The following is a 26506-nucleotide window of genomic DNA, read 5'->3' as shown; positions in this document are numbered from 1 at the left end:
ACTTATCGCGGGGGTTAGGTTCCAGAACCACCTGCAATAAGTGAAAATCCACAAAGTAGGAACGCTATATTTATTTTAATAGCTATACATTATTTTAGTAGTTATTTTAAGTCTTTATCAACCAATTGTGTGTTGATAAATCTTCTTCTCCTCCCATTGCCACTTGGGCTCTGTTTCTCTCACGTTGGCTTCTCCTTCCTCCCTTCCTTAGGCTGTAAGATTTATAATAGTCTTTTAGAGTTTACTGAAAAACCGCGAAACAGCGAATCCGTGAAAAGTGAACTGCAAAGTAGTGAGGGAATACTGTATATGAAACTAAATTAATTTCATGTTTAGACTTGGCTCCCATCTCCAGTATGCATATGCAAGTATTCAAAAATCCCAATAATCGGCAATATGGGAATATGAGCCAAAGCATTTCAGATATGGGACAGTCAATCTGTACCAGCCTTGCATTATATGTTTAACAAATATAATGCAATTGTTTGCATTGTTAATATTCTCCTGACTGTTTCATTGTTGTTTATTTATCTATTTCAGGCATGAACACTAGCAAGAGTGAGAATGTAAAAGAACCCCCTTTGAAGCCTTCCAGAAGATCCTTACCATGCCTAGCCCAGAGCCAAACCCATCCCCACAGTCTCAGCAAACACTCCTCATTTCTTCAACCAAATCAAGTGCAACCTCAACCTCAGCCAGTAAGTGCAGGTGCATCAACCACCACAGTTGACGTTGTCTCAGAACGAGGTAAGTATTTGCTTATAGAAGTCATTTATATTCTTTCAAATGTGTGATAGGGTTTACTAAATGTGATATATGAGGCCAAAGAAGCAAAGCTGGACTGGCATTTGGGGGATTTTTAACAAAGACCTTGATGGAAAATGTTGTTTTTCATTTCAGCTAAAGTGATGGAAACCTTGGAAAGTAATTTGCTAAAGTTATCTAATACAGAGTACAGTGACCCATTCTTAGGTGAGTTTTCCTTGTCCAGTTCTTTTCTAGTTCATTACAAGTAACTTCATTTTCTTTCTGTTTGTGTAGAATTGAAACTGGAAATGAAAAATGAAATTACTGTCTGTTGACAAATAATTTGAAGCAGTTCCAAAGGTTCATGTGCTCTTTATCTGCCTTTTTCCTCCTCCTCCTCCTCCTCCTCCTCCTCCTCCTCCTCCTCCTCTTCTTCTTGTTTTTAATTTTCTCTTTCCACTCCCTTTCCTTTTTCTATTCCACTTACTCCTTTCTCTTTTCTTTCTGGTGTTAAGATAAGAGGCGCAAAGATGGTAAATTATGTCTATGTTGTCCTACTTTATAATTGGAGTCTTTAATGTAACATTACTTCATAAATATTTTAGGTCATGCCAACTACTCACATTAACTAGTACATTAGGGAAAGTCTCTTTAGTGCACAGCTAACATTAGAACACCAGACAATAGCAACAGTAACAGCATATATATTAACAGTGAATGTCCTCTGTAATTGGGCATTCCCCATAGAATCATGGAAAAATAGGATTGGAAGAGACCACAAAGTCTATCCTGTCCAAGTCCCTGTCATGCAGGAATGCACAATCAATGCACCCCCAATAAATGGCCATCCAGACACTGTTTAATTGCCTTGAAAGAAGGAGATTCCACTATACTCTAAGGCAACATAGTCTATTAGCAAACAATATTTCTTATCAGTAAGGTATAACTAATGTTTAAGTCAGGGGTCCCCAAATGAAGGCCCTCCAAGGTCATTTACCCACCCCACCCCTCACTCTAAACATTAGACTTAGGGTCACCCTGCATATGAAACAACTTGAAAGCACACAACCACAATCCTAATAAATGTGATTATCTTATCAGCCAAAAGCAGGCCCACACTTTGAAATACTGGTGAGTTTATGTAGGTTAAGATTGTTCTTCATTTTAAATATTGTATTGTTCTTTCATATATTATTGTTTTGCACTAGAAATAAGATATTGCTATGTGCATAGGAATATGTTCTTTTAAAAAAGCTAGAGCCTCCCCCTCCCCCCCCCCCAAAAAAAGTCTGAGAGACTGTGAACCAGCTCTCAGCTTAAAACTTTGAGGACCCCTGATTCATGTGATATCTCTTTTCCTTTAGCTTGAATCCACTGCTCATATCCTAATCTCTGGAGCGACAGAAAACAAATTTGCTCAATAATCAACATAGCATCCTTTCACATATTTAAACATGTCTATTTATTTATAAAGATGTTTAATAGCATCAGGCCAAGGACAGGACCCTGAGGCACCCCACCAGTTTCTTCTCCCAAAATGAAGAAGAGTAATTGGCGAGCACTCTTGGGGTTCATCAGTCAATCCATTACAAATCCACTTAACAGTATTTTAACAGACATTTTAACATACCACTTAAAAAGATATCAAGCAAACCTAATTAGAAACAGAATGTACATGTCTTAAAGAATATATTAAGCAGGACAATAGAAAAATGTTTATTTGAGTGAGGACATATTAGTAAGACAAATAAAGGAAAAAATAAAAATTGAGATTCATCAAGGACAAATACCAAATAGAAGAGATTGGAAGTCAACAATTTCTTTTCTTTTCTTCTTCTTTTCTTCTTCTTCTTCTTCTCTTTTTCCTCCTTCTTTTTTCCTACTATCCTTGAATTTATATGTTCCCCCACTTTTATTGTAAAAAAAATATAGCTTTTCTATTCTATCTCTTTTGGCCTTGGTCAGAATGAGATGGCGGACAGGAGAAAAAAAGTGTATCAATTAGACCCCATAATGCCTACTCCTGATATAGAATCCTAGAATCCTAGAGCTGGAAGAGACCACCAAGGGTCATCAAGTCCAACCCCCTGTCATGTAGGAAGGCACAATCAAAGCAATCCCAGTAGACAGCCTCTACAAAAAAGCCTCCAGAGAAGGAGACTCCACCACACTCCAAGGCAGCTTAGGCCACTCTCCAGGAAGTTCTTCCTAATCTTTTCAGTTGAATCTCTTTCCCTGCCATTTGAACACATTGCTCCCTTGTGCCCTGATCTCTAGAGCAGCAGAAAGTCATTTCCCACCCTCCCTTCTCCTTAATGGGACCCCCTTTAAAATCTTGAAACATGGTCCACATGTTCCCTCTCTACTTTCTCTTCTTCTAGCTAAACATCCCCCAGGAGGAAAGGAGGTAGGAAAAAGAGAAGGAAGGGAGGGAGGAAGGGAGGAAGAGAAGGATGGAAAGAAGGAAGGGTGGGAGGGAATGGAGGGAGGGAGGGAAGAAAGAGAGAAGGAAGAAAATACAAAAAGAAAGGGAGGGAGGGAGGGAGGGAGGGAAGAAGGGAGGAAAAAGGGAAGGAAGGATGAAAGGTTGGAAGGGAAGAAAGGAGGCAGGGAGAAAGAGGGAGGTAAGGGAGGGAGGAAGGGAGGAAAGGAAGGAAGGATGAAAGGGTGGAAGGGAAGGAGGAAAGAAATAGAGAAGGAAGAAAGGATAGGATGATGAGAGAGAGGAGGGCCTGAGGAAAGAGCCCAAGAGAAGGAACTGGGTTTGCCTGTACCTGGTGTAGATGGACCCTCAGACTATTGACATAAAAAGGGGGAATTTGGAGATGCATTTCTTAAGGGAAGGGGTTATAGCAGCTTCCCCTGATGTTTACTCGCCTTTAGAACACATTTTCAATTGCAGCAGAAGATTTTATAACAGAAAATCATTACTTTGATCTTCAAAATCTCATATTATTATGGAACATAATAACTGGGGTTACTTTATCTTGTGGAACACTTTAGCAGTGGGATGTTAAATAAAAAAAAGAGGAAAGATACAATTGCAGTCCCTCCTCAAATGCTGTGATGACCCATGGGCCTTGTAGTCCTGCTCAGGACATTGTAATTCCTGATGAAGATGAAAACTTGGGTTTTTTACCTTCCCAGTCTGAACTGGATTCCTCTCAGCCAGATCTTTCCCAGGCAGATCTGGGAACCTTGCACCTGCAAGAAAGTTGTCTCCCAGAAGTATGTCAAACAAGCCCAGAGCCTACTTCTCCCGTATTCTTGCGCCGGGAGTTTTGTAAACAACAGAGAAGTTTGGATTCAGCTTCGCGCAGGAGTGCGAGGATTGCAGCTAAGAATGTGGCCAATTAAGACTGCTTCTCGTGAGAATCTTTGGGGAGTCTCACATCTGGTCTCAGAGTTAGCTTTCGGTTCTGATTCCCAGAGAACTGCTTCGGCGGGAAAGCTAGACTCTATTTAGGTGTTTTACCCGCGTAGTAACTTCGCGGAGTCAATTCGTCAGCCTACGGAGCGAGTTGTGTCTGGACAGCGCGCTCCGGTTCAAGCCTCGCTCCTGCTCAAGCCTTGCCTTGCTATCCAGCCTTCGCCTTGCTTCCCAGCCTTTGTTTATCTACGGACTTTGCCTTGTTTCCCAGGATCAATCCTTGCCTTGTTCCACGGATTTATCAAGTTATTCCACGGACCTTGTTCTTGTTCTTAGTTACCTTGTTCCACGTTCAAGCCTTGTTTTAAGTATCAAGTTACTTCCTAGCCTCGCTCAAGTTTCATGGACTAAAGGACCTTGTCATCTCCCCTCACTTTGCTTGGCAAAGTGAGTGTTTCGGTTATTGGATTACAACTTTGGACCTTAATATTTCTTATTGGACATTGCTTTTTTGGACTAATTCTGACCTTTCCTGAAAGGTCTAATTCTGAACTATTTTCTACACTTGTTTTTATTAACTTTATATATTCCTTCAATAAAGATATTAGATAGATTCTGGCCTCTGTGTATGGTTATTGGTGCTCTGCAGCCTGGGTCGTGACAGTTTGACTCCGCCGCCCTAAGCACCAATTAACCTCGGCCAGAATGTCTACCGGAGTCGTACCTGGGCCGAGCGGCCAGCCGATTACCTACACCATCGACAAGGAAGAGGTGGACCGAATCCGTGATAAGCTCAATGCACAGGATGGAGAAATAAGGGGTTTGAAGGAACGCGGAGTTCGTCTTCCGGCCATGGCGTTGCCAACCAAGTTTACTGGAGAAGCTTCTAAGGTTCATGTCTTCCGTCGCCAATGTCAAGCTTATCTGGAGGCCCGTGCTGCCGAGTTTCCCCAAGAAGACATCAAAGTGGCATGGGTTTACAGTCTTCTAGACGGGCCAGCGGCCAGCTGGGCGACGGCACTGTTCGACCAAGCCTCTCCACACCTAAGATCAGCGCAACACTTCTTGGACCACCTCAAGGAGACTTGGGGAATCGAGGACAATTTGGAGGCAGCCGGTCACAAACTCCGTCGCCTTTTCCAAGGAGACAGACCTATGTCTCAGTATATAGCCGAGTTCCGAGTGCTGGCCCACAACACCGGCTGGAACGATGTAGCCCTCAGGGGACAATTCCGGGAGGGTCTCAACATTGAAATGCTGGAAGAAATCTCCAAGGTGGATCCTCCCCAGACCCTCGAGGCACTCATTGATCAATGTTTACGGGCTGAAGTCATGATTGCCAACAGAAAACAGTGGGTTCGAGGCCAGGGCAGTAGAGCCGGGGCAAAACCCCCCGCTCCCGCCAGCGTTCAGCCACGTCCGGTGTGGAGACCCCCACCGCCAACCCCATACCCCAGAGGAGGCGAGGAGGTGCCGATGCAGTTGGGCAATGTGCGTCCCAGACTAGATGCCGCCGAGAAGGCCCGTCGTCAACGCTTAAACCTCTGCTGGTACTGCGGGAACGGGGGCCACTTCGCCAGAGAGTGCCCAGCCAAAGGGAAGCCTGCCGCCCGTCTTGCGGCGGCGTCCTCCACGGAGACGAAGGCGTCTGAGCCGACTGGCACACAGCCGGCGGGGGAAGCCAACGACCGGGTGTAGAGAGGCTCGCCAACCCGGTCAAAAAATCCATCCAAGAGCCGCCAACCGGGGTCCTGTTCCTTCTCGTGGTCACATTATGGTCAGCAAAAAGGGGACCCGTCATGATCCACGCCATGATAGACTCTGGAGCTACCAACAATTTCATCGATAGAGAGTATGCCGACTCTCTGGGATTACAATATCATGATTTCAAGAATGCCCGTGTGGTGCAAGCCATAGACGGCCGTCCCCTCAAGACGGGCCCCGTAAGTCAGTGGTCGGAACCCACCAGGATGTGGATAAGGGAACATATGGAAGAGATTTCCTTCTTTGTTACCGAGGTCCCCCATTTCCCTGTGATTTTGGGAATTCCATGGCTGACTATCCACGACCCTAACATTTCCTGGTCCAACAGAGAACTGCAGTTTGCTTCACCGTACTGCCAAAACCATTGCCTCGTAGCCAAGGTATGCCATGCCACAGACACCGAGCCCATCATCACCTTGCCAAAGAAGTACTCCGAGTATTGGGATGTATTCAATGAGAAAGAAGCCGAAAAATTACCCCCACATAGACCTTATGACTGTGCCATTGACTTGGTGGAGGGGGCCCCGATCCCGCGAGGGCATCTCTACTCCCTGACTGAACCAGAGCAAGAAGCTCTCAGGGAATTCCTAGAGACAAACCTTCGCAAGGGATTCATCAGACCCTCTCAATCCCCAGCCGCCTCCCCAGTGATGTTTGTGAAGAAGAAGTCAGGGGAACTACGCTTGGTGGTGGACTACAGAGCATTGAACAATATCACCAAGCGGAACAGCTATCCCCTGCCCTTAATCTCGGATCTACTGGATCGGCTTCGAGGAGCCAAGGTTTACACCAAGCTGGATCTTCGGGGGGCTTACAACTTAGTTCGCATCAGGGAAGGGGACGAGTGGAAGACCGCCTTCCAGACCAAATTCGGATTATTTGAGTCCCGAGTTATGAATTTCGGTTTATGCGGAGCCCCCGCAACGTTCCAGCATTTTGTCAATGACATTTTTCAGGACTATCTAGACAGGTTCTTGATAATCTACCTGGACGATTTTTTGGTGTTTTCCAGATCACAATCAGAACATGAGAACCACGTCAAAATGGTGTTACAACGATTGCGGGATCATGGACTTTATGCCAAGCTGGAAAAATGCGCTTTTGATCTACAAGAGGTAGATTTCCTTGGTTACCGCATCTCGCCTCTAGGGCTTTCCATGGATCCAGCCAAAGTTTCAGCAGTATTGGAATGGCGGGCGCCAACTAACAAGAAAGAGGTGCAGCGTTTCTTGGGGTTCGCGAACTACTACCGCAAGTTCATTCCAGATTTTGCCCGCTGGTCCGACCCCATCACTAGCTGCATCCGTGGAAAGCAGCCTTTCCGCTGGACTGATCAAGCAGAGAAAGGGTTCCAGCAACTAAAGAAACTATTCACCTCCCAGCCAATTCTACAGCACCCAAATCCTGGAACCCCTTTTGTGGTGCAAGCGGACGCCTCTGATGTGGCAATTGGGGCTGTACTCTTACAACCGGTGGGAGATCACCTCCACCCCTGTGCCTTTTATTCTCGTCAACTAACCACACCAGAGAGGAATTACACCATTTGGGAAAAAGAACTACTGGCCATAAAGGCAGCCTTTGAAACTTGGAGACATTGGCTAGAAGGGGCCAAATTTCCCATTGAAGTCCACACTGATCATCGTAATCTAGAACATCTAAGAACTGCCCGCAAACTAAATCAGAGGCAGCAACGTTGGGCTTTATTCTTTGAACGTTTCAACTTTCAGATCCATTATGTGACCCCAGCCCAAACCAAGCAAGCAGACGCCCTGTCACGTAAACCGGAATACGCTGCAGGACGCAAGGAGACCTTTGAATCCCAACTGCTACAACCTGAGAACTTTGCCACGCTCACGGTGGGGAACACCAAATCCATTCCCATTGGTTCAACTTCCCCTACTCCAGGACCCATCTGTGCTCAAGAAATCAGGGCTAGTCAGCAAGCAGATGCCTGGGCGCAGGACCAACTTCGCCAAGGTCTGCATTTCCCCTTTTCGCTTAAAGATGGGCTGCTCTGCTATAGAAATCATGTTTATATCCCACCCGGACCGGGCAGGGAAAAAGCGCTTCGTCTGTGTCATGACTGCAAACCAGCAGGACACTTCGGACTATTTAAAACTATGCATTTGATCCTAAGGGATTTTTGGTGGCCCAAGATCCGCAAGGATGTGGAAAAATATGTCAACACCTGCCCAGTATGCCAGCGCTCCAAGATACGAAGGGAGAAGCCCTCAGGACTTTTACACCCCCTTCCTACCCCATCTCGCCCATGGGAAATAATTTCCGCGGATTTCATCACTGACCTACCACCTTCCTGTGGATTCACCACGATCTTAGTGGTGGTGGACCTATTCACCAAGTTAGCCCATTTCATTCCCTGCGAAGGCCTCCCCACGGCCAAGGAAACTGCGGATCTATTTCTTCAACATGTTTTCAGACTACATGGATTGCCCAAGAGTTTAGTCACAGACCGTGGATCTCAATTCACCTCTCGTTTTTGGAAGGCACTACAAAAACTATTGGGCATAGACTCTCGCTTATCTTCAGCTCATCATCCCCAAACAGATGGGCAAACGGAGCGCACCAATGCCACTTTGGAGCAGTATCTTCGCTGTTATGTAAACTATCAACAGGACAATTGGGCTTCTCTGTTACCACTGTCTGAGTTTGCCTACAACAATGGAGTTCAAGCTTCTACAAAAGAAACGCCGTTCTTTGCAAACTACGGCTTCCATCCACGTTTCTTCCCCCCTGTCATTGAAACTTCAGAGGTTCCCGCAGCAGAGGATTGGCTGCAGGAACTCACAGCGGTGCAACAACTTTTGCTCCAGCAACTGGACCAAGCCAAGGAGGACTATAAACGCCACGCTGACAAACATCGCCAGCCGGGCCCCGAAATCAAGGTAGGAGATCGGGTTTTCCTGTCCACTCGCTTTCTGCCCTCCCACCGCCCTTGCCGGAAGTTAGATGCCCGTTTCATTGGTCCCTATCCAGTGGTGGCGCAATTAAACCCCGTGACTTTCAAACTCCAACTTCCGCGTTCAATGCGCATTCACCCCGTGTTTCACCGTTCCCTGCTCCTTCCGGCGGATGGTGTGCGACCTGATACAGACCAACCGGCCCCCCCTCCTGTTTTGATGAATGGGGAGGAGGAGTTCGAGGTTGAGGACATTTTGGATTCTCGCTTTCACCGCCGCCGCCTACAATATCTCATTGACTGGGTGGGTTTTGGCCCTGAGGAACGCTCTTGGGAAGACGCCTCCACAGTCCATGCTCCTGATCTAACCCGTCGCTTTCATCAGACCTATCCCACCAAACCACGACCTCGCGCCTCGGGGAGAGGGCCCCAGTTTGGGAGGGGCCTTGAGGAGGGGGATAGTGTGATGACCCATGGGCCTTGTAGTCCTGCTCAGGACATTGTAATTCCTGATGAAGATGAAAACTTGGGTTTTTTACCTTCCCAGTCTGAACTGGATTCCTCTCAGCCAGATCTTTCCCAGGCAGATCTGGGAACCTTGCACCTGCAAGAAAGTTGTCTCCCAGAAGTATGTCAAACAAGCCCAGAGCCTACTTCTCCCGTATTCTTGCGCCGGGAGTTTTGTAAACAACAGAGAAGTTTGGATTCAGCTTCGCGCAGGAGTGCGAGGATTGCAGCTAAGAATGTGGCCAATTAAGACTGCTTCTCGTGAGAATCTTTGGGGAGTCTCACATCTGGTCTCAGAGTTAGCTTTCGGTTCTGATTCCCAGAGAACTGCTTCGGCGGGAAAGCTAGACTCTATTTAGGTGTTTTACCCGCGTAGTAACTTCGCGGAGTCAATTCGTCAGCCTACGGAGCGAGTTGTGTCTGGACAGCGCGCTCCGGTTCAAGCCTCGCTCCTGCTCAAGCCTTGCCTTGCTATCCAGCCTTCGCCTTGCTTCCCAGCCTTTGTTTATCTACGGACTTTGCCTTGTTTCCCAGGATCAATCCTTGCCTTGTTCCACGGATTTATCAAGTTATTCCACGGACCTTGTTCTTGTTCTTAGTTACCTTGTTCCACGTTCAAGCCTTGTTTTAAGTATCAAGTTACTTCCTAGCCTCGCTCAAGTTTCATGGACTAAAGGACCTTGTCATCTCCCCTCACTTTGCTTGGCAAAGTGAGTGTTTCGGTTATTGGATTACAACTTTGGACCTTAATATTTCTTATTGGACATTGCTTTTTTGGACTAATTCTGACCTTTCCTGAAAGGTCTAATTCTGAACTATTTTCTACACTTGTTTTTATTAACTTTATATATTCCTTCAATAAAGATATTAGATAGATTCTGGCCTCTGTGTATGGTTATTGGTGCTCTGCAGCCTGGGTCGTGACAAATGCTGAGGGAACTTACATAAGACTTGTGATTAATGAGTTTCATTTCTTGTGTGATCAACTACGAACTGCCCCAGGAGAATATTAAAGATGGATCTGAATTAAGTGAGTGAAATAAATATTTAATCATGTAGCTTGGAGAGAGGAGTGGAAGGAAAAACAATATAGCCAAAAATGTCAAGGAATCAGCAAATACTCAAGTATTTAAAGTAAGCAGGCAACATTTCAGTTAATTCTCTGAATCATTATAAAATGCAATGTCTGTTTATGAAATCTTTTTGGTAGAAATGGACTTTGTCTCATAGCCTTAATGTACATAGATACTAAAAATCCCTGTAATTCTCAGAAAGGTAGAAGATTCTATTGCAGGATAAACTTTAGGCAAACTCTGGCTTTAAGCTTCATTCATGGGATCAGAAGCTAATATGACACCATTTGAATTTGGTGTGAAAAATGTGTGACCTAATATGCATTGCAGTAGCTCTACATAAGCATGCCTGTGTCTTGAGATCTTCTGGGGAGGCCCTTTTTAATGTCCCATCACACTCACAGGTACATCTGGTGGAAACACAGGAAAGGGTCTTCTTAGTTTTTGTATTCCTTTCTTAGAAAGGTTAGATCAGTGTTTTATTTGCTATCCTTTTATAGGCAGATGAAAACTTTGTTTCAACAGGCCTTTGAGGGGCAACAGCAACAGTCAGCATAACAGTAATAGTCTCCTCCACATAGGATATTGAAATTTCCAACTTTCTCTTGAACTTCATAAGAAAAAAAATGAGAGAGTGAAAATGTGAACCCAATACTCACCTGAAGCAGGACAGTTGGCTGTCCACATGTGCAAGTTTAACTTTTATGGATTTGATTATTTGAGGGTGAGATCAATATGCTCTCTCTAGGAGTCACCCTGGAGGACCAAGAGACTCAGAGATGTTCTCTCAGGTTAAAAAAAGTTTTTTTAATTCATATTTTTCCAAATTCATTGAAACTCTGCAACCCTAACCTTGTGCCCTCCAAGGCAGTTCTACACAGGCAGTATAATGCAATCTGAAGCCAGCTCAAAAGCAGTGTGTTTACAAAAGGTACATCCCAACACACACTATAGCACACATTAAGCCCCAAGCCATGTGTTTTTAAAAAAAACTCTCCAGAAAGTCCAGAATAAGATAGATATTATGCTGCAGCTGACCAGGTCTCAAAATTGGGACAAGAAAATGCAGTGCACTCATCAGGACATTGCTACTGGTGACACGCTTTAAAAAACGCCAAAGCACAGTTGGATGAAAAGTAAACAATTACACTCTCAGGAGGAAAAGCACATCATTCCCATGGGAATGTACCCTTTCTGTCCCTTTGTTCTCATTTCTTGTGTCCTACTGTGGTCTAGCACTGATCTGCTTTAGTACATCTTGACAGACTGGTTAAAAAAAACATTACTGGGTTTGGTTCCAATCCACAATTAGTGGATACTGGGGTCACCATCCTAGCTTCGAACCGGTTCTTGAGGTGATTATGTAGGAACTCTGCAGTAGAATCCCCTTCTTAATTCAATTTTAATGTCAATGTAACAATGCTCTGAAAATGTATTCTGGAATGTTGGTGGAGTTTTCAGGACTGAAGAGTAGGTTGCAATAGAAAGGAGGATTTAGCAAAATGGAGTCTGTTTTCTGCCAGTAGAAAACTCTACCCTCTCAGTTTCTTTGGGGGTGGGGAGAGAGAGACATCCAGGATCCAATCATATTTCTTAAGTACTCTAATCTTTCATTATACAACTAACAAGATTCATTTATGTACATAGCTTCAGAGAGAAAAGCCTTTCTGTAAAAACCTTCAAGCATACTTACTCTTAAATAAGGAAGAGTGCTGTTCCTTTCAGTCTCACAGTGGAAATACGCCCAACACTTCAGTCTATTTGCAGAATAATCTATAGTGTCAGCATATTAATTAACCTACACACTGCTTTGAGAGTTCAAACAAAGCTGCAGAAAAGCTTAGCAGGAATTTATCTTTAAGCAATCTTAAAACAGCTTTTGAGTGTAAAGCACTAAACACAAGCAGTTCCCAGCGGAATGGTTCTGTATAAATAAAATCTGATAGAAATATTGGGTTTGACTTTCAGTGATGACACAACTGAATTCATCAAAGAAAGAGGAATAATTAAAAGACAACTGTTTCTGCCTTACTTTTTAATGTTCAAATCTATGTAAATAATTAATTTGAGTAGGTCCTTTAAAAAATAAAAACCTTTAAAGAGACACTGACTTGTGAGTCCCAAGTAGTAATACCTTTTTTGTGTGCACTGAGATATAATTTTCTTAAGACATTTGGCTGATTGACTTTTCATCTGAAATCAATCAGATCTGAAATCACTGGAATGGTGCAGATGTAACGTAACTATAAACTCTATCCCTTTCACTCTTTGCATCTCTCATGCCAGCGATTATTTGGTTTATCCATGTGTGAAGTAGTGTTCTTTTTGAGATGCCACACCAATTCCTCTTTGAGAGCATTGGAAGACTTGTTTTTATTGGTAAAAAAAATCCTAAACTTTTCAGACTTTCTTATATGTAGCTTAAGAACAGACTCTTACTGAAACACAAAAAAGCTCTGACCCCCCCCCCCAACAATTCCAAACTCTAATAAAATAAAAAGCAGTTGTTTTTCTACCAATCCATATCCAAATAAATACTTCTACTAGAATTACTAGTGACTATGAATTAAAATTGGAGACAGTTCCTTTATGACAAAAGATAGTCATAAAGCAATCGTTTCCAATTTCATCACATTCTTTCCTTCTAAAATCTTTCAGCAGTAAGGTGAATATTTATATTTTAAAATATATACTTTTTAAAACAGAATACTCTCATTAATAGTAATCACCTTGTCTATAGCCCAAAATATGAAGCGTGTTTGCAGACTGATAAATGGAAACGTATCTGAATTTACACTCTAGAACACAAGTCCCCAAAACTTTTTCAGGTACTCAGCCCTTTTGAAGCAAAAATTTCTTGTGGAGCCCCAAGAAATGTTTAGTGTTTACTTCTATCTGTCTGTGTTCTATAAGGCATATTACACACAATACATATACAGAAGGCTCCAAAGGACAAGCAGCCAGGATCGGCCAGGGCTTGCAAGCGCTTGCAAGCCCTGGCCATATTTCCACGCAGCGGGTCGCACACTGTTGAGGGCGAAGGTGGCAGAATTCAGTGGGGAAGGAGTTTCCAAGCTCATTCATCACTATGATAAGTGCCTAGATTTGAATGGCGACTATCTTGAGAAGTGGTATTTGGGTGTGGCTTTCAACTGCATATGGTAAATGTTTTCTCCTATACTTTGTTCATTTTCAATTCCAAAACGTAATCTACTTTTTGGATAACCCGTGTGTATATATATACACACATACACACACACATATATGAAACAATAGTTAAAAAAAGAACTGAAGACAATATTACTCATAATTTAAACAAGCCAACACAGAAAAGCAGAACAAACAAAATGGGATCTTGTTCTCCTTTTAAGGGAGAAAGCTCTGAACAGTCATAAAAATTAAGGAGCTCAGAGGAAACTTCAGATGATCAGAGGAGTTCAAACTGGGGCCCCTTCCACACATCTGAATAAAATCCCACATTATCTGCTTTGAACTGGAATATATGGCAGTGTGGATTCAATATTCCAGTTCAAAGCTGATATTGTGGGATTTTCTGCCTTGATATTCTGGGTTATATGGCTGTGTGGAAGGGCCCTCGGACCCCTGTTTGGTAGGCTTTTCACTAGAGATAAAAACCACAAGAGTGAGACTGTGAGGCTGAGAACAGGGGCAGGAGTATGTGAAGCCCGCTTCTCCTTCAGAGGTAAGAGCTGAGGGGCTCCTCACCTATGAGGCATTCGCCTCAGTGGAACCCCATTCCTCTCCACAAAGAGAAGTGTGGAAGAAAGCAGGAATAGAGAGGAGAGAGACTAGAGGGAGGCTGTGCCCAAGTGATGTCTCATCGTGCCTGGAGTTGCCTAAGTAAAAGCAGTAAAAGAGTTCAAAATATCATTTTCAGAGCCTCATTAGAAATTTGCAAAACCCAGCAAAGGTATTGGTGGGAAAATTCATGCTGTTTCTGGCCCCATCTACACTGACCATTTAGTGCTGTTTGAAGAATTAAATGAAATGTGAAATACTAAATATAATAATGGGATGAGGGATTAACAATTTCCAGTCTTCCCACAGAATATATTATTGGTAGACTAAGTGCTTGCTGCAAAAATTGGTAACATTTTCTGATAATAGATCAAACCAGTTGGATATTATAGTAGTAAATCAGTAAATCCTTCATAAAAATAGCATCCTAGATTCCTAATTTTTGAATCTACATCATTGTAAGCCTTGGTAATCAAAGCATTACAATAACTAGGGATATGCAAGTCTGTCAGGTCTGTTTTTTTCAGCAGGTTGTCAGATTTTTATAGCAAAAAACTTTCTAATCCATTTTTATCCATTAATGTAAAAATACACAAGGATGCCCCAGAGGCTACCAAGGGCCCACTGTACACGAATTCTGCTACACATATTTTCCAAATGGATGGGTCTCTTAAACTGAACAATCTGGGAATGTGAAGATATCTGGTTATTGGCATGTTCCCATTTGTATCTTCATTGACAGGATGAGTAAACTAGCAAATCCAGATCAAATTCTCACTAATTTTCACCAATCTCTTAAAAAAACTGTTAAGTGCTAGATTGGGTCATAAGACACTTTTCTGAAGCCTCAGCCCAGAAGTTGCCATTTCATGCCCTGTACTCCCAGAAGTTGCTATGATTAAGAATCACTTAATTCACAAGGTTCATGACTTCATCTTGTTTTAAAAGGAAATGATTCCTTTAAAGGTAAAATGATGCTTATTGTGGACAGGAGGTCCATAGGGGCTGCACATAAAGGTGTGGGGTATATAAAAAGCTTACATACTACTTACCGAACACTCTTAATGTAAAAAAAATAAATACTATATACACTTATCAGCCACTAAGCTTGCTTTGATCTCATTTTCAGTGCACCCATTTTCATTAATTTAGTTTTCTGAATAAATTGAGGGATCTTGTTAGAATTTTAAAAAGACAAAAATGGTACTTGAGATAGATTTTAGATTTGCTTTAAAAATAGGTTACTAAAAGGCAACAGGAACACATGACAAATGAATTAAAGGCAATAACTTAGTGAACTATTCTTGTATTTTTGATATAATATCTCCTTACTAATATCAAATGAGTTCTTCTGTTTTTACTATGTTTTCTTTCCCAGATCTAGGAAGAGAGAAAGACACATATACAGATGATTCAGAACATGGGAATTATGATTCTCGTACTGATCAATCTCTACTTATTAAAAATACACCTACAAGACAGAAGCCTGAACCTCGGTCAAAGACATCATTGAAGGTAATTGTTGTTATAATGTATTCTGCTGGATCAATGCTGTTGGCTCACTTTAAAAACATGCTTAGTCCACTTCAGAACTGTCATGCAGCCTTTAAAAAACCCATAACAATTTTTTTCGGGATCTGTATAAAATTTCATAACCTTCAGCAGGTCTAGAGGTTTTAGAGTTGACCATGTTTTTGTCCTCAACTTCAACATATGGGGACTCCATGAATTAGAGACTGTCAAGTCATTAACAACCCTGCTGAGGTCTTGCAGACTCAGTACTGTGCTTTCCTTGATTGAGTCTGTCCATCTGAAATGTGATCTTCCTCTATTCCTACTGCCTTCTACTTACCAAGCATTGTGATCTTTTCTAGTGAGTCATGTATTCTCATGATCTAGTTAAAATATGACTGTCTCAGTTCAGTCATTTTGGTTTCTAGGGAGAGTTCAGGCTTTATTTGCATCCGTTCATTTGGCTTTTTAGCAGTTTGTGGTATCCTTAGAACTATTGTTCAGCACCATATTTCAAAAGAGTTGATTTTCTTCCTATCACCTTTTTTCACTGTTTAGCTTTCACGACCATATATAGAAATGGACTACAGTGGCATGAACTATCCCAACTTTAATATTCAATGAAATATCTGTACATTTTACAAGGTTCTGTAATTCCTTCATAGTTGCCTTTCAAAGTCCTGGCCTTTTTCTGATTTCTTGACAGTAAACTCAATTCTGATTAATGACTAAGCAAAGAAATTGAAATCTTGAACTATTTCAATGTGTTCATCATATTACATTTCTTTAAAGTAATGTAAACCATCTATGGTTATTTTGTTTTTTGTTTTTTAATGTTCAACTGTCAATCCATCCTTGCATTTCCTTTCTTGACTTTATACACTAATTGCTCTAAGTCTCTGCATTTTTCTGCTAGTAGTATGGTATTATCTGTGTCAAGAGTCAGACGCCAATTAGCGAACAAAAATAGAGTTTATTCAGCAGATAAGCCAAAAAGTAATGTTAACACAGAAAAAAAACCTTGAAACACTTCACTATCAGTGCTTCAAGAGCAGTTCAAACAAAAATATAATTCAGCAACACAAGCAGGTAAAAACAAAGCTAAACAAACTTAGTGCAAACTGCACTTTCTGAGTCCAAGCCCTGCCAGCCGGCTCTGTAGTTTTCAAAAGAACAGTTCCCAAAAGAAAACACCAAATTGGTCAGGAAACAAACAAACAAACTAAGAATGCAGTAGACTGCTTCCACAATGTGGATAAAGCCGAAGGCTCCAAAAGGATGGTGAAAAGACGTCGTCCGGGATTCCAAGGTCAGGTCAGGAGATAACAGCGGTGTCCAAAGAGCAAGCCAGGAGTCAAAAGCCGATAGTAGTCATCAATAACAGGGTGAAGGCAGTAGCAAGGTCAAATTCCGATCCAAGGTCTGAAGAGGGTGCAAACACCAGGTGTCCCAAATCTACTCAGAGTCTGAGCTCCACACAGCTAGAGCTCGTGGATCTGGAGTACATAGCAATTCGTCGGAGTCCCAATCATCCTGCCCACACTTAGCCCCATGAACACTTAAAGAACCATCCTCCCTTCTCCAAGCATCCCAATTGGGATCAGCTCCTGCAGAAACCCCAGGTTCAGAAGTATCCATAGACCCCAAATCCCCAAACATCTCCGGTGGCTGTGCCCATTCAGTGCCCGCTTCCCCAGCCACCACCTGTTCCTCAGCATCCATCTCACCATCTGAATCTTCCTCAGAAGATCCCCCATATAGCTCTCTAAGTCGCTTCCTGCGCAACTCCTCCAGTGAACCCTCATCACGAGGGTTTTTTCTTCCTCTTCGAATTCCATCCCCATCAACCATAATCCCCGAAGGCGCAGTCACAACAATCTGCATATACCTCTTCCAATTATCATGCCTCCTTTCTACAGCTTTACATATGATTTCTTCAGTGTACAAGTTAAATAGATAGGGTGATAAAATGCAGCCTTCACCTTGACAATTGGAAATATTCCAATTTTCTCTATTTTGTCCTAATGATAGTCTCTTGTTCTGAGTGCAAAGTATACATCAAGACAATTAAATATTGTGGCAGATCCATTTATTTAAGAGTGATCCATAGATTTCAAACAAACTCCCAGAAATTGTAACAGCTGATAAACTGGCTGGGATTTCAGGGAGCTGTAGGCCAAAACACCTGGGGACCTACAGGTTGAGAATCACTGATCTAAACACTAAACATGCAGTCTCCAAGTTATGAAATAGATAGATTATGTAGGTTTGTTCTTAAGTTGAATTCATTTGTAAGTCAGAACATGTGCATTTTAATATATATCTTAACACCTCTGTGATGTTTGTTTTGCTGTCTGTACCCCTATTCAGAAAATTTCACCTCACTTTCCGTCCATGTGATAATTTCATTTTGAAAATTTTGACTTATTGTGGTAACGAGGATTGGTGATAAAGCTTCAGATGAGACACCCTTCCCCCATGATAACTCTTCCAGAAGTGAATTTTCCTTCCTGGGAGTAGATTTCTCTCACTTCCTGTTGTCTCACCCCTTTTCTTAACTATGAGTCATTTGTAAGTCAGATATTTGTGACTCGGGGACTGGCTGTACTCCTATAGATGCAGCCTAGAATCTCATTGGTGTTTTTAGCTTCCGCATCACATTCTGCCAGTGAAAGGGCAGTCTAGGGACCTCATCACACTTCTCTTTTTTTGTTGGTGCTGCTAAAGGGACAGTCCAGCGAAAGATGGACACTGTGCCCATCACATGACATCACTGGACTTTCTGTTGAAGCCCCGCCCCCAACTGGAATGGAAGCATCCCTGCCACTTTGCCATGGAGGCTGGCAAAACAGCACCAGTGGGGCAGGGGGATAGTCTGTGTGATGAGGTTGTAGGAGATAGAGTGCAAAACATTTTGGGAGCCACAAACAGTGTCAAGGACACATTTTGTCTATGGAAAATAAGCTGAAAGAATTGCCTTGTCACATATACAGCCCACCGTGATTTAGATCTTAATAGTAAAGAATACTTAGGAATTCTAAACTAAAACAAAACAGGCAGAAGCAAAAAAAAAAAAAATCAAGATGTCTTCATCCATTTCAGTCTGGATTCTCTTGATAGCCTTGGTAGCTTTCATGGTTGACATTCATCAAGGGACTGATGATGAAAAAGTATAACTCTCTTGATATTTCTGGATACCTTAGTGCCTTTCCAGAATAGTATCCATTTGTTTCAATTACATGGTTTAGGGTAAAGAGTCAAAGTGTAGAAACAGTTTCTGTAAGGTCTGGCTGGATAATTACAAAAGGTTGTGCACAGGAAGGTTATGCCTTTGTTACAAATATTCCTTTTTAGCTCACACATAAGATTTTATCTATTATATTTTATGCACAGTGGTGGACACTGGCTTTACTGTTGGTTTGAGTGGAAAAAACAGATTGCCATGCACAGGTTAAGCAATGGACAGTTGCCCCAGCTTTAATATCTAAAATCTCTTTAGACCTGCATGGTGTAGTGGTTTGAGTATTAGACTTTGAAGACCAGACTTTGAAGCCCCAGTCAGCCATGAAACCCACTGGGTGATCCTGGGCAGATCGTACTCGCTCAAATGAAGGTAATGGCAAACCTCTTCTGGGCAAATCTTGCCAAGAAAACCCTGTGGTAGATTTGTGTTAAGTCAGAAAAAACTTGAAGAGACACAACAATAACAATATAATTTGGTGGGAATCAAAAGTAGTTTCTTCCCAGGACACATCAGCATGAGTTCAGAGAGGATTACACTCGTTTTCAAATCATACTATTGCATGAGATTTCATAAAACAATTTCACATCATTTGTCTAGGTGCTTTTACCCCTTCAGAGCATCTGCATGAAGATACAATATATATCTTTCCCTGGAGACATTTTTCCAATTAAAATTGCCTGCTCCAAGAAATGTTTGGATGCCATGGCAAAAAAGGACATCTGGTTGCATCTTTCTCCTCAAAGGACAAAAAACAGCATCAAGGTGGTAAACCTGAGAAAAATAGTGGTTCGCAGACAGATAAATTAATACCTTCCTTCACCTTCAGGTAAGCTTTCAGGCAAACAGTAGGTTCCTAGAGCTGCTTTCATCAAACCTTCATAAAACCCCAAGGAAAAACATCAACATGAATGATTTATATGGGGAGTAAATGGTTATAAATAAGTTGCCATTAATTACTTTTCCAAATAACAGTATACTTAACTTAGAACTGTTGAATCATAAAATTATATGTCCATACAAACATTATTATTATTATTATTATTATTATTATTATTATTATTATTATTATTATTATTATTATTTATATCCCACCACCATCTCCCAGAGGGACTCAGGGTGGCTCACAAAACCCTCAAGGTGGGACACAAAATACAAAATACAACAAGTGCAGAAAAAAACATAGGTAATAAACAGTCAACACAACATCATAAATTCACAGTACCCCCTGGTAAAAACAATAAAATACAGCAATTGCTGTAGATAACAGCAATATTCAATCTCAGAATTGTAAAGTGCTAGAAAAGAGTGCTATTTAAAGATACTCAAAGCAGGATGCAATTACTAGAGATCTGCAGTAACCAGCATCTTGGACTTTTCTGTATGCTGACAACATAATGCTTGTTTCTGAGGACAATGAATAACTTGAATATCAAGTGAAAGCATGGTGTAACCAGCTGGAACAATTTGGTCTTTGCCTCAACATCAAAAAGACAGAGCACCTGATGACCAATGAGGAGGAGACTGGTACCATCCAGGTGAATGAGGTGGATCTCCCAAAGTATCTTCAAGTATCTTGGATCAACAATAACTTCAGCTGACAACGTTTTTGATTAAATCACCGCATGGACTAACGCGGGTTGGATGAAATGGCGCTCAGTAGTAGGTGTACTTTGCGACAAGAAGATACCTGATCACCTAAAATCAAAAATCTGTTGAACTGTCATAAGGCATGCCACAATATATGGAGCTGAATGTTGGCTGGTAACAAAGTAAGCAGAACAACACCTCGGTGTTATGGAGATGAAGATGCTGCGATTTATAGCTGGTGTCACATGTCTTGACTGCATCCACAATGATGACATCCAGTGATGCTTTGGCATTGCTCCAATTGCCGACAAACTACAAGAATCATGCCTCAGATGGTATGGCCATACTCTCTGATGTGAAGAGGAGTTCATCTGCAAGATTGTTCTTGATTTAGAAGTGCCTGGCGAGACCAAAGGGATGACCGAAGCAATGCTGGCTGGACACGTTGCACAACAACCTGAAGAATACATCCTGCTCATGCACACAACCGGGTGAAATGGTGCCAGCAAACCAGTAAAGTGCCATCAAGCAGGACAAACGCTGAAGAAGAAGATTCAAAGCATGAAAGCCCTCCGCCCTCCAAGACTGCAAACATTTCTTACTATAATTATAATAATAATAATAATAATAATAATAATTATAATTATTATTATTATTATTATTATTTTATTTTTATACCCCGCCCCATCTCCCTGAAGGGACTCGGGGGGGCTTACATGGGGCCAAGCCCAGGCCACAAACAATATAAAAACATAACAATAAAACAATCAATCAACAATAAAACAAGTCATAGGTCAAGATACAGTAAATATACTATGATAAAATCCTGGGTCGGCTCTAAAAAAGAACTGGGCCAAAAAAGTGCAATTAGTGTCAGATTCAATTAAGGTGAGGTAGATCCCAGAACTATTGTCCCGTTAAAGTGCTGGCAAAGGCATACACTATGGCCTGCTAAAGGAATAGGGTATAATAAGTGAGATAAGCAACAGGTCAATCCGTTACTAGTAAAGAAGTTCTTCCTAAGTGTTATGTGGAATCTCTTTTCTTGTAATTTGAAACAATCAGTTCTCAGCCTAATATCTAGATCAGTAGGTAACAAGCTGGCTCCATCTTCTACATCAGTGGTTCCCAACCTTTTTTGACCAGGGCCCACTTTCACCAGGGCCCACTTTGATCAGGTCCCACTTAACCAGGGCCCACTTGACCAGGAACCATTTTGACCAGTGACCACTTTCACCAGGGCCCACTTTGATCAGGGACCATTTGACTAGGGGCCACTCTTCAACATTAGTAAGAAAAGGGTTACAAATCATTTTTTGATCAACTTTAGATTCGGTTTGGTTATTTGAAATACTGATTTAAAAAATTGGATTGGATAGACCACATCTGCTCTAGTTTCAGAAACAGAACATATGCCATCCAGGAGTTGCCATCTGCTCACCCACAAAATACCATATTTAATAATCCAGAGCTGATGTGGTCTATCAAATGCAATGGTCAGCTTTGCGGAAAGGAGCAGAAATAAATAAAAGAAAAGAAAATAAAGAGGAAGAAGGTTCACAGACCAGATTTTCATTCTCACGGCCCACCACTGTTCTAAATGATATCTCTTCAGGTATTTAAATATGGCTACCATTTCACCTCTCACAACCTCATCACACTTACCTAAATCAGCATCCTAGGATACTTCCACCTTCTCTTGGGGATAGAGCCTCATGTCAACCATCACATGACGTAGTGTGACTTCTGGTGGAGGCCCTGTGGTGATTTGTTGAGGAAGCATCAATGGATACTTCCCCAACAACACAGAAGGCTTCCCTCATTGTGCTGGCTCTATTGGAGCCAGCCAGATTTTCTGCAGAAGGGCAATGCTCCCCACCTGTGATGGGGAAAATATCACTGAGAGGGAGTTCTGTGAGGTGACAGATTCGCCCCACTGCCTCTTTCTTTTCTTGGCAAAGCGGGATGCTTCACCTGTTGAACATACCCAGCTCCTCATAAAGCTTGACCACTTTGGATGCCCTTCTATGGATATATCATGATACGAAAAATATGGAATCCTCTTCATCTTTTTGCAGTGCAACTGAAACATTTCTGTTACCATACTTCTAAAGTTTACCTTTGCCAAATGGCAAAAGAGAAATATTCACATAAGTTTAAGGGCTGGTTGGTACTGTGATTCATGCTCTATTGAGGTGACAGCAAGTTGGTTGGGAGATATGTACCCAAACACAGTTTATATCATTTATGGTTGGTTGTTTTTTTGTTGTTTTTTTGTTTTGTTTTTAAAGTGACCATTGTACACTCTACTTTAGGGAACTTTAGGACTCTAATTGTAACTAATTGTGACATGTGAAATCACTCAAAGTTGGACTGTTATTTGTAAAATTTGTGAATTTTGACACACCTTTCCAAAGCTTCACATCAGTAGTCAGCCTTAGCCCAAGCATTCTAACTCCTGCTGGCTGGATTTTTAAAGGTGCTATTTCATAAACCCTATATATGCCTGCATACAAATGTAAACTCATTATTAGCTCCCTTAAATGGTGTTGGCTAACTCTTTATAGAAGACATATATTTGGAATTAAATATTGAATGATGCCAAGTAATGAAGTAATGACTTCAGCAGGAATCCTTTGTTTAGTACTCTGATCTAAACTGAAAATATTGGGGATAGATGTCACAACCCTAACCCCGAGCCCTAGGGGAGTGGCGGCATATAAGTTTGAAAAATAAATAAATAAATAAATAAATATGCTTGGCAGCTATCACACTCGGTTACATGAATACAAGGAACACATCTACCTTGAATTATTAGTGTAGAATGGTAGTGAAAAACCATTTAGACTCAAAGGCCAAATTCCAGTTTTTAAACAATTTGGGGCACTGTATTTCATCAGTTGGTGAGGTTGAGGGCACAAATCAGGCCATAGTAGGTAGAAGGAAATGAACATTTTATCTGTTTGTCACAATGCAGCAACTTTCAAGCCAAAAAATGCATCCCTGCAAAACCCAGAGCTTCTGCTCTGTATACAACCTACAAGTGTACTAACCAAAGCTGCTATTCTGTGGAAACCATTCTTAGTCGGCAAACCAGAGTACATTTCAATGTGAAACCTTCCCAAGTTTTAAATAGCCTCTTATCTCCAAACATATGTGGGGGCTGAAGATGCTCTGTAAGTATCAGATTCCCATCCCTGGCTTTGGAGAGTGTTTACTGCCACATAGATATATAAGAGAATATGAAACATTATATTACAGTTGGCCCTCCACATTTGCTGGTTTGAGGAATGTAGGACTTGACAGTGCGTGAGATGAATATTCAATTTGCTATATATGTCCATGTTTTTGCTGCAAAGTGTTTTATCATCATAATACATTGTAATTATTAAAAAAGTTTATATATTAATACTCTCAATGTTGCACTTGGCTGCAATACTAGGGTAGAGAGGGCATGGCTTACAGGCTCTTTATGGCCCTTTAACGGCATTTTTGCTCCCCCAAAATCTCCATTTGACATCCTGGGGACCCAATATGTCTCCTTGCTCATTTTATGTCTTTAATTATGCTCACTGAAACCTCTTACATGATCTACCAGCTTGAGTAACTGTCTCTTCCTTACTCATCAATATTTATTTATACATGTTTATTAAAACACTAAATAAAATTACCCATTGTGATAGGATGATCTTCTTGCCAACTGCAATTCTCTACAATTCTCTGTTTTTCCTGGGAATCAGAAAGCAGAGTTTAAAAGCAGATATTTTGATTATATAAATTCCCCAATGTTTAAGAAAGCAAAACAAACACAAAGCAATTTTTCTCTTCACTTATCACTGGCCATTTCTCCACATGAATCAGTTGTTATTATTTAATATACAGTGGCAATTCATTTATTAATCTGCTTTAGTTCATTGCTTAACAGAAGAATCAATCGAATCATGCCCCAATGTGAATCCCCACTTAGTGGCACAGTGACTAGTACAAGAGGCATTGTGTTGTCAAAGGCTTTCATGGCTGGAATCGCAGGATTATGCTTCTGGAACATGGCCATACACCCCGGAAAGCACACAACACAAGAGGCATTCCTGCCAAATGTATAGTGGCAAAAATGGAACCTCTCTCAATAGTATTGATTTGGTACCAACATAAAACCTTGTTTTCACCCAAATAGCTAGACAGACATTGTCATATAGGTATTAATAAACTGGGATTAATCTAGTTTCTCTCACATTTTTTCCAGGTGCATATGATTAGTTTTTAACTAGGCAAGCACATTTTGTATTCAAGTACAAGCTCTGTACTTGGGGGAAAACAAACTGAAAGGCCCTTGGAACATTAGAATAACTGAAAATGCTTTCTGCAAGAAACTCCCTTCCTGGTTGCAGCCACCCGTGATTGTTTGGGGAGCCCTAAGTGGGTTGATCAAGATTTTTAAAACCAACACATCCTAAAAATCCTAAACATAATGTGTCAACAACTTGTTATGATAAGCTGCTGAAAGTAGATATTCTTTATTGCCGAAAGGAATGTCACAGTTAATCATGGCCTTGAATAACTGCAGTTGTCTGACATTTGACAAACCACTGCATAATGACTCTGTAGCAGATGTGTGACTGTGTCAGCACAGTAAGCACTGGGTATGATTTTCCATCAGCACGGAAAGCTGCTCAGAATCACCTGTCAGAGTGCTATCAGAAGAATAGATCAGAAGAAATTGGCATAACTTGTGATACAACTTTCATGGGTGCTAAAAGTTACCAGGCTAGACTCCTCCATGGAAAATGTCAGCTGCTTTCCTGATATTTGATGCAAGCTATTCTGTGGTTTTACCAAGCAAAATTCTGGAGTACAAATGAACATCTTAAAAAATTTAGGTGTGGTAAAGTGGAAGAATGTATTCTAACATGATGTGTTAACATTTTAGCACTATGCTTTAATATTAGAGACAAATGAGCTTCTCAGACATCTCCTCAAAATTATTTTTAAAAATCATCTGAGTTGTCCTGAAAAAACAAAAGAGAAAGCAGAGATTTTTTTTCCAATCTAGTTCAGGGCTACACTAGAAAATAGTTTGCCCATTTTTTACTTTGCTTTCTCGCTCCTAAAACACACCTCCTCTCACTTTACTGGTAAACAGCAAATTGAGGAGCAGGTGGACAGTGGTTAACAAAGAGATGGGGAGTTCTTTCCTCTTTTTCTGTCACTTAAGTATCCTAACAACAACAACAACTTTCTTTGTAGACTGCCCTATCTCCCTGGAGGGCAATGTTTTGGGTCAAAATCCTCAGACAACCATAGAAGGTTCCCGTTTCCCAAAGAGCCAATGCAGTTTAACCAGCTTCTATTGTTCCATGGGCTTAGTATTTTGATATGTTGCTACAAAGCTCCGCCCCTGACATTTGAGATATTTGAGAATGCCTAAACAGAGAGGACAAAAGAGAACAGGCCTCAAAGTTAGAGAGTATAAAGGAAAGTCAATGGGGAACTTGCAACTTGGACAGTGTGCCTTGAAGAAGTTGAGTATTAAATAAACTCAAGGCAAGAAATCCAGACTTGAGGTATGAACCAGTACTGTACCATTTTTGTACCAAGTCCAAATGGTCCCTTTATCTTTTTCTCAAAGTTCAGGATTTCAATCTAAAATAGTGGTTTAAATGTTTTTGAGTCCTAAACAGGTATAAATTAAGAATGCATTGGATTCTTAAATTAAAAAGAGATGTACAAACTATCCTCTTTTTAAATGAAACTCTAAGTTCTTTTTGAATCTCAATGGTGTATGAAAAGTTGAGGAGACAACCTCCACATAATGTGTGAGGTTTCCCATCTTTCACTTATTAGTCAAGCTGAGCAACTTTTCTCTTTTAATCCCTCGAGGCAGCTTCTACTTGTACTTTCCTACTTTATTCAATTCCTTAGATGTACAAATTAACAACCACACTCTTGCCTTCAATGCTTTCAACACCCACTGAAGTGGGATGTGAGTAGTCACATCAGATAAGTAACTTTGGTGGCGAATGCTTCAG

The 26506-nt window shown here is 41.4% G+C and overlaps 1 protein-coding gene across 3 annotated transcripts in view; it reads left to right on the top strand.

The window, feature by feature from the left end:
• The window catches only part of ano3 (anoctamin 3), a 332479-nt gene that overhangs the window by 192768 nt on the left and 113205 nt on the right, over window positions 1-26506 (top strand). For all 3 annotated transcript variants that reach the window (XM_062981001.1, XM_016995634.2, XM_062981076.1), the window contains exons 2-4: window positions 541-747; window positions 901-972; window positions 15516-15652. In XM_062981001.1, the coding sequence (XP_062837071.1) occupies window positions 541-747; window positions 901-972; window positions 15516-15652 (416 nt within the window). The remainder of the gene's footprint in view (window positions 1-540; window positions 748-900; window positions 973-15515; window positions 15653-26506) is intronic.

Source organism: Anolis carolinensis, chromosome 1, assembly GCF_035594765.1.
Source record: "Anolis carolinensis isolate JA03-04 chromosome 1, rAnoCar3.1.pri, whole genome shotgun sequence".
In the NCBI taxonomy this organism is placed as follows: Eukaryota; Metazoa; Chordata; class Lepidosauria; order Squamata; family Dactyloidae; genus Anolis; species Anolis carolinensis.
Note: the sequence above shows the minus strand (reverse complement) of the source record. Positions and strands in the feature narration are given on the sequence as shown.